The 9276-nt window shown below is 41.2% G+C and overlaps 1 protein-coding gene across 2 annotated transcripts in view; it reads right to left on the reverse strand.

Annotated features, from left to right (window-relative positions):
• Nucleotides 1-8772, reverse strand: part of col27a1a (collagen, type XXVII, alpha 1a) — an 89021-nt gene extending 80249 nt beyond the window's left edge. The window contains exons 1-2 of one of the 2 annotated variants that reach the window (XM_037117795.1): nt 8579-8772; nt 8311-8387 (exon numbers count right to left, since the gene is read on the reverse strand). In XM_037117795.1, the coding sequence (XP_036973690.1) occupies nt 8311-8387; nt 8579-8584 (83 nt within the window). In that variant the 5' untranslated portion in view covers nt 8585-8772. The remainder of the gene's footprint in view (nt 1-8310; nt 8388-8578) is intronic. The other variant, XM_037117794.1, reaches the window with a different exon arrangement.
• Between the last annotated feature and the right edge of the window lie 504 nt (nt 8773-9276).

The raw sequence follows: 9276 nt of genomic DNA on the forward strand, positions 1-9276 counted from the left end.
ATATGACCTCAATGGCACCACCACTAAGCTTCCTGCTACGCTAAACTGTACACACTTTCCCCCAAAATGAGCAATGTAAAGCTGTAAAGTTTGATTTAGAACATCTTGCAAGCTAAGTCCATCTGTAAAGGCTTGCTAGCGAGTGGACGAGTTTCCGATGACATTTATTGTCCCCCGACAACCTCCGTAGTCTCAAGTGGCCACTTGTTAGCGACCGCCTTTTTAAGGACACAAAAAAGCTTTAAAATTCATGAGTGGGGCGTTTGCTGACGTATTTTACGTTGTAGAGCAAACCACAAAAATCTCTTTAGCTTGTGTTAACCGCAGACCGTTATTTCGGTCATCTAACCACCCATTCACAAAAACCATTGACTTGGAGACGAGGGAAACAGGAGTGCTAAAGTATTAACTTGTTTCAAGGTTTTAGGACTCATTCCTGCAGCACTTACTATAGGGTTGCAGAATAAGATGATAATATCGTGGGTTTCAATACTATAACCACTTAGAATTCCTTGTGCATCTTTGCTTTAATATGGGACAATAAATTGCACAATTTCAAGTAATGTTATATCACTTGGACATAGTGTGGGGAGGGTGTTGCAGTTTTTCTCTCAGTCAAAGGGAACGGTCAAAAGAAATGTAAATAACACTTTAGAGGACCTTATGTCTTAAAAAAGTGAAACTCAGCCACCATCATCATGCTGATCATTTTTAGCCCTTTACACTTTCTTTCGAGGCGAGACTTTGCAAACACACACAACTGTCAGTTAACTTGCAAACGAAATATCTTGCAATACGTTAAAATTGGAGCAGAGAGCTGCTGAGCTGTGCAGCTTCAGCCTCTTTTCATTCCTGACACATTTTTCTGGCACTCAGGGAGAATATTGACACAGGACCAACTTGGCACCATCAGAGAGGCGCAACACACTAGGAAGTTAGTCGGCACCTGTGTGAGTATAAGCATAGAAGATGTACTGTACATACATACTGTAAGTGTGTGCACAGGTATGCTGGGTCTTAGATGTGAGAGAGGAATTGGCTGGATTAGGTGCTGTGAAATTCCACCTTTCAAGCTCCTCCCTCCATAAACACTGGACCCTGACAGCATGTACAGTAGGAGAAAAACCCTTATTTTAAATTCCAGGCAAGTTTTTTTTTTATTCGATTCACCTCTGAGTGCAATTCATCTCCTGATTAAATCCAACTGCAATTTCCGATTCACTACTTATCATCTGTCAAACAGAGCCACAATTCATTCTTATTCCGGACACAAGGCTCTGTATTGAATTTGGATTGGGCCACCAGAGACCTGGGTAGCCTAAGTGGAAACAGCAGGGCCTAGTGAAACCTGCTCTCCCTGGCATAAAATCAGTGTCCAGATTCCAGTGATGCCCTCTGTAAAAGGACTTCATTATGCTCTCAGAATATGGACTAGACAAATATTTGGCTTGGTCATTATGATGCCGTATCCACTCCCCCCATGGAACCCGGTCCTACACCAGGCTCAGTGTTTCTGCATCCCCGGGATGGCTCACCCTACCCCCCATCAGCCACTCTGTCTCTTCCTGACACGAGAAAATGGAAAAAGAAAGGAAAAACTGAATCCTGCAAGAAATTCAATCTACCTCTTTCCATAATACAGACCACCAAGGAGTCATAAAAATATAAGGAGGAGGATATTTTCTTGTTTTTTATAATTAGAGAAGACTTTTAGGTTTTAAACATTAGGTGGGGGTCATTTTGAGGAATGACTCCCCTCAGCTTTTAAATTACCCAGCATGTCCTCACTCTTCATCATTCTGACATAATTCAGAAGTGTCAGGAAGTGTCACTCCCTCAGAACCCCAGATCCCTCCGAACAGATGGTCTTTCACTCTACGGCTCCTCGACTCCCCTCTCTACCCTCACTCCCACCTTCCTCTCTCTCGCTCTACACACACGCATACACAAATATCCCAGATTCCACCAATGACCAGTTAGAGCCATCTTTTTTCCTACCTGAACTGTTTCCCCCTTTACTAGAAGAAAAAGGCTCTGTGTACGTCTTTGATGTAGCCTCTATAGGTGAGTCCAAAAACTTCGCAAAACCCAACAAACATTCACACCCACTTTCATGCAACAGTTGTGGCAGATATGTGGCGATTAGAAAATAAGTCATTTATTGTGTGTGCTGATCAAGTCTTTCAATGCCTTCCAGCAGAGGCAATGTGTGCCCTTATCCCCATACGTACATGATCAGTGCATCTCAACAGCTGACAGATGTTCCGAACCCTTTAGGAATATTGTAGAGAATATTGCACTAACTGGCTATTTCTGAGCATAACCCAACAGATATTGTGGTGGTATTAATGTTCTCATCATCAAGAAAGCAAGCAAAAGATCAGCACATCCTCTTACCCAACGACTGATTATGTTGAGTGACAACGACTCTCAAAACGGTACTGTTTCCACAGATCATAACCTAGCATATATAACAGGTGGCAGCACATTCTCACTCCAGTACCAACTCATGAAATATGGCAGCTTTTTGACCAGTGAGGTCTGAGACCATCGGCCAGAACACCCCCACTCTACCACAGACAACATGACAGGCCCAACAACCAGGCTACACTTTCAAAATTAAGCTTGCTGACAAAAAGTTCACATAGTATAACATGTTATGACTTTTGGATTATAATCAACAGTGAGAAATGGTCGTAATTTGAGTAAGGGAAGTTATGTAAGTGACATAACTCACATAACGTAACGGGGTCACAGGTATTTTGTTCACAGACTGCAACCTCAACAATAGACGTGAGTAAAAAAGTCCCTACTTGTAAAACAGTCGATTGTTGGGTTTCATTCCAAACTACTGGTGGCCCTACCTACCAACTCAAAGTGTCAACGTTTTTGACGAGTTGGAAATGAGACGCAACAGCACTAAACCTTTTAACAGAAGATTCACTTCAACTGAGTACAAGCATTAGATACCAGGTTGCTTTATACAGGTCAATGCTGCAGCTTGTGTGCATACTACCATGGCACATGTGCTGTTTGTGGGTTTGTGTGCAACCACACTGTACACAAAAATGTGTGTGTGAGTGTGTGTGAATGTCTACAGTTAACTGTCCTGTAAAGCAAAACTGTTCCAGGCCACTGGCTGTGCCTGGGAATCACTTTCAGATGGTTCTGATAGCGGGATATTATCCGACTCACTGTGGCCGCAGTGACTGCAGGAAATTGGAGAATTTTTTCCTATAGACACAAGTCATGGGGCCATTGGACCCTGTGTCCTGTCCACACGAGTGAGATAACTTCCTGCACCGGACGGTGACACAAGCCATCGCCGTTAGAATGGCCAAGCTGAGTGTTTGGAGTCTGAAGTCCTTACACAGCAAAATGTGGCTTACTGTACCTCTCTTTGCCCGGAGCAGAGGGCTTTCCATTAATGACCTCTCTGGCGTATCTCAGAGGTTTACAGATAAGAAGACTACAATTTATTTCAAATCTGCTATGAAGAGAAATAAATTGGGCTTCCTGTAAGAAAACAAGCCCTCAGGTAAACCTTCCTCGTTCGCTCCCTTTAAACGCATTTTTTTCCAAATCTATCAGCTTGGCCCCCATTTATCAAAACCTCTGTAGGATAACAGGAGAGATTGAACAGATTTAGGATCCATCCACCCAAATGAATGCCTCCAAGCGGGGAGGTCATGAGGCTTCTCAGTGCTGCAGAACTGTCCCAGGTGAGTTGAAGGGCTTTTTTTGGGCAGATGTCCTTTGTTGCGTCTGGTGGATCACGTAGGCCCATGCAAGAGATTGGCAGAGCACTGGCTTCGCTGCCCATCTTAACTCCTTTACCCCCCTTTCCTGCTCTTTCATTCCTTCTCCTGGTTCCCTCTTGCTATTTCTGTGACCCTACCTCCACCTCCTGCCTCTCATATGCCACGAGAGGAAGCCAAGTTTGGAGGGGAGAGAGAGGAAAAGCTTATCCTTTCTTTAAGTCCCCCAAAACTCTCTCTGCAAAAGCCCTCAGGGCTATATAATAAACATTTCATTTCCTCTGGCAAGCAATAGGAAGGCTTATATGATGTAAAAGAGCAGAAATAGCGACTGAAAAATGCTTGTCATTCTGTGTTTCTCATGCCAGGTTCATTCCTCCGGTTGAAGGGCTGGATCAGTGTATGAAGAGGGTTTTTATTCTGAGGGACATTTAGTTATCTTATTGCGGAGGGATAGATATGCCTTATTTTAAGCAGAGTAAATAAAGATGGACATGTTTTATTCAAAGATACACACAAATAATGTGTTGGTGACAGAAATGAACAGAGTCAAAAGCAGTAAAAAATCTGTTTCCATCGGAGATCGCTATTCACAGTCATAAAAAATAGCAGTAAAATATCAAAACTGTTCTTGACTGGACTGGAATTGTTTTATATGATATTCAAGGCAAGTTTGACATATTGAATAGTCAACTGTTGATGTTCTGTCCTTAATCTGTTTCAAAAAGACCTGTCATAACCATTTAAACTATTATTAAATATCATTACAGAGTTCAGATTTTTTTTGGATGCTGTTAGTTTTTGAATCTCTGCTTCTGTACAGAGCCAGGCCAAGCCACACAGCCCATAGTGGCGGGGGTAAGTAAATCTATCATGATTGAAGGGGACTTTGGAGCACATTGAAGCACTTGGTGAGGGAAAGTCTTTTTCTGAGCTTTTTTCCCATTCGTCTTCCATCATCTCGACACCAAGGTCCTCCCTAAATGTTGTTTGAAATTTATTAAAGAAGCTAACCCATCCCATAAAAATGCTTTTCGTCGGACCTTAATGACCCGTAATTGTATCTTTGAATTTTCCCATCAAAGTCAAAACTATGCGAACAGCAGCGACTCAATCAAAAACCAGAAAAAGATGGGAAAAATCGGAACAAGGCTACCATTGTCAGCTATAGTGATTATTCACAACTGCACAGACTGCAATTCTGAGACAAGCTGGTATTTTCCTGACTGAAAAATGTTCATTTGGCAACCATTGGCTGCTCATTTAACTTTGTTGAGCCTGCTGAAGTGGGGATGGTGTAAAAGTGGGTGGTGCACGACATGCACCGAAGTGGGCGCTCCAAGTAAATGTGGTAGCCCAAGGTGAGGTGTCAGTTTGGTGACAACTGAGTGATACCGGACCACGATTAAGCTCGAGTCACCATCAGTCTGTCAATAATTAAAAGTGGTTGAATAGCGCTTAGCAGGTCCTGTGTAGGTGCTCTGGCTAGACAAACACACGGACCCTTCCTAGACTGACGATTATGTTGTTGTTATACCTCCCGAGCCAAAACAAATTCAAGTAATGATAATACTTAAATGTCCTGCGTATTCCTGCAGTGTATTTCTGCTAAGCCGTCCCACAGCATGTGGGATGGGTGGAGGATAAGGTGAATATAATGCTCCCATCAGACTGTATGCTTATTTTCTTCTGGACAAATAAGCACCTGCTGCAGCTCTCACCCCTTAATTCTTATGGTTTCTAATCTGAGAGCTGCACTTTGCCCTAAGCTCCATTCTGTGCCCATCTCCAATGTCTGATCCCTTGATCACGTCATCTCTCTGTTTTCCACCACTTTTATCCAGCGTGAAATCACATTTTGTACAAGCCTTAATGGTCCCCGGAGAATGTATGCTACTTACTTTGGTAATCTTGGGTTGCTTTCCTGTAGTGCCAGCAGCACGTTGATGTTTGTGGATCAAAAGGGAATATCTTAACAACTTTGCTATGGATATTAAAAGTCACTTGAGGATGAATCTTCTGACTTTTTCTCTATAATGGCAAAGTTAATTTTCATTGATTCAGTAGAAGTGAAGAAGTTCGACATTTACCAGGATTAGCTCAATATGTTTTATGAACATTCATCATCATACATCATCATTCAGATGATGTCTCCTACTGAATTTGTTTGTGTCATAGGCTTGGCCCATATTGACGTTTTAACAAAACACATCATATCATGTTCACATTACATGTCTATGACCTGAGGTTTGCATCAAGAGGTGAAGGGATTTTGGTAGGCCACAAATCTGCCAAGCCAGTGACCACTGTTCGAGGCTGGGTTTTAACATTTGTTTTAAGCAGACTGGGCAATTTCTAGCCATGTTTGTGGTGACCAAAACAGGTATTTTTAAGCCAAAACATGATCTTTTCCCCAATCCTAACCAGGTGGTTTTGGTGCCTCAACCTATCCAGAACATAAGCACAGCAGTGTCACAGGATAGAACTGAAAACTCAACTTCCATGAAGTTTGATGCATATATTCATGTTCCCCAGATGATGAATCACATTGACTTTCCTTTTCATCTTGTGGCATTATCAAGTCAAACGTCAAGCCAAAAGAGGGGCAAACTTTGATTTATGAACAATATACCTGCAAAACTGATAGCATTTAGTGCTAATTAGTAAAAATGTTAGAATGCTAATAACAAGTCCTCTCCAGAGGACCTACAGTTCATTCCTGGATGTTTTTCTCACTTCTTTCATCATTGTTCTTTCTGAAAACTCTTGTTTTTTTTTTGGTGCTTTTGTTTTGTTGTAAAACAAGACAGGTATTTTTATGGTGCCAATTGAAATTCAGGAATGTTCCCGTTAAAGTATATAAATGATAATGACACAGCAGAGTCCAACCTTTAGGCTGTAGAGACTCGAGAACGAAGGGAGCATCGGTGGGTGTGGGGGGTAAACTCAGCATGATGTGCCCGCAAAGACATCTGTGAAAAGGATCGAGAGCTATTGACGGAAAATGATTAATGATTTAATTTGATTAAAAGCACCATGATGGCGCTGATTTGTGCAAGAGGCTGTTGAAACTCAATCCAAAAGCGTATTCCAAAAATTGCATCACCCCGTGCCTGATAACCAAATAGTTCTCGTCAGGAGTCAGATCATTTCTGTTCCAGCTGAAAACGTTATGATATAAAAAGACACAAAGACTGTTTGTATATGCCTGCAGTTAGCAAATTAAATCTGCATAATTCCCTTCTTGTAAAACATTGTTGAATGGTTTTATGACTCAATAAGTGTTGGAATCTGGAAACGATCATTTTTAAAACTCAGCATTAAAACAGATGCAAAGCTTGGAGGGCGAGTCGTACATCATCAAAAAGATTTAGGAAATAGTTACAACACAGTATGAATAACTGCTGTTCCTGGACAGAAAAAAGCAGCTTGTTCCATAACATCACTGTAACTGTAACTGCTTTTATTGCACATTTCCACCGTCCTGCCTCACATTGTCTTCATTGTGAGTTTTGTTGGTTTCCACTTTGTCATCCAGCAAATGACACGTGAGAAGCTTTGCGTCGGTCCGCATAACGAATCAGCTTCATCTTAAATTAATGTATGATGGCCTTAAAGCTTGAGCATTGTTTTACTATCTTACTGTTGTTCTTTGTAATATACTTTTAGAGTCCACTTGGTAGGATTTTATGCCCTCTGGCTGAAGGTTAAACTTGAAAAATGCCACATTTCAGCCATAAAGGAGGATAGTTACACTGTTTTGTCAGAGTTGTATATACCATGGTTGCGTTATGGTCAGGTTAAACTGACACATAGCAGGATACAGCATAATTACCTTAGTGACAGACTTGTACTTCAAGTAATTCCAGTTTCTGGGATGAAGGCTTTTATGTGAGTCACTTTTTTGGAAAAGAAAATCCAGGATTTCCCTAAATTTCAGCCCGACGTAATGAGGTTAACTGTACTCCTTCTTGCCGGAGTAACTCCTCCACTTTGATCTGCAGTTCTTCAGTTTGACATTTTTGGTTTTTGGTAAATCATCTTGAGGAGTCTTTGATGGATTTAAATGAAATTTGGTAGCCAGCAAACACTAGTGCTTCCCAGATGATCAATCATAGTGACTCTGGTGATCTGCTGACTTTTCCTGCTGTGCCATCATAATGTGTTGTCATTGAATTTAGTACATTTATACAAAAATAATTAAATTCCAACCAGACTCAGCACTCAGCACCTACCTGTTTAGTAAAAAATGAAGATGCTGACTATGTCACAGATCTAAGAAAATGGTGGATGTCGTGACGTTAGCAGAAACTGTGCTGGTACAAAAAGACACTCAATTGAAAACAACTGCTGATAGTTAGCATGCTAACATGCTTAACTAAGATGTTGAACAAGCTTATCATTTTACCTGCCAAACATTAGCATTTAAGCATTGTCCTTGTACACAAGTTGGCACCACTGTGTTAAAGTACAGCCTCACAAAGTCTCTATGGCTGTAGGCTGTTGCTGGTACATCAAAATTAAGTGCTGATATTATGTCTAAGATGTCTACCTACTGTGTTTCAGAGGAGGGGAAGTTAGCATGCTAACCAGGTAGCCCTGGCCCGTCCTGTCTTCTAATTCCACGAGCTAAAAGATAAACAAAATGAACTCACAAAATGTCAAGAAGGGAGATACTTTTACAGCAATTTTCCTTACTAAACAGAAGAACAAATCCGTACAGCTTCGGAATTCAAGAAGACTACCAAAACTAGCTTAATTGCCTTGCTCACTCATTTTAAAAGACATTTCAAACTCAACATAAACTGAACAAAACTCACCAACATGATCTTGGTTTGCTTTCCACAATCACCTCTGGGTTGGGCAAAATAAGTCCTAACTCCACTGAGTAAAATGTAAAATATTCAGGATCACCTGTTGCCTCTCTCTCTGTTGTGTCTCTCAAGCTGCACTCTGTCTCCAGGCAGACAGCTGAGCTGTTAGCTAACAGGCGCTAGCTACAGCAAAAACTAGCTGGTGATATGCTGCCTCCTGTGTTTTTGGAGCTACCTTCAAATTCTGTCCATATTCTTAAAATTACACATTTAAGGTACCAAGTAGTTAAATAAACTACAGGCTAAAAGCAACCAGCTCTAATTTAGACCCAATATTAATGGACTTAACTTCCACACAGCCACCAAATTGCACAATAGAAGTTGAATTAGCAATTGCTAAAATGAGAAAATAAATAATATATCCTGTTTACCGAATATGCCATAATGGAGATTACAGCGTGAGAGTGAATGTTGGACTTTCCAGGTGACCACGAACATGACAGACACCTGCATAATGTTCACGTGTCAGCTTATTAAATTGGTTCAACAGTTATTCAGTTTAACCTGCTGATCTCAGGCAGGCAGGCCTAACCGGGATATTTCAAGACCTGACATCAGCCACTGTGATCCCTTGCCTTTACTGTATGTGGTGATCATACACTATGTGCACTTAAAAAGGAAATAGTCTTTATGGAAAAGCAATG

This window comes from Acanthopagrus latus, chromosome 12 (assembly GCF_904848185.1).
Source record: "Acanthopagrus latus isolate v.2019 chromosome 12, fAcaLat1.1, whole genome shotgun sequence".
NCBI classification, from domain to species: Eukaryota; Metazoa; Chordata; class Actinopteri; order Spariformes; family Sparidae; genus Acanthopagrus; species Acanthopagrus latus.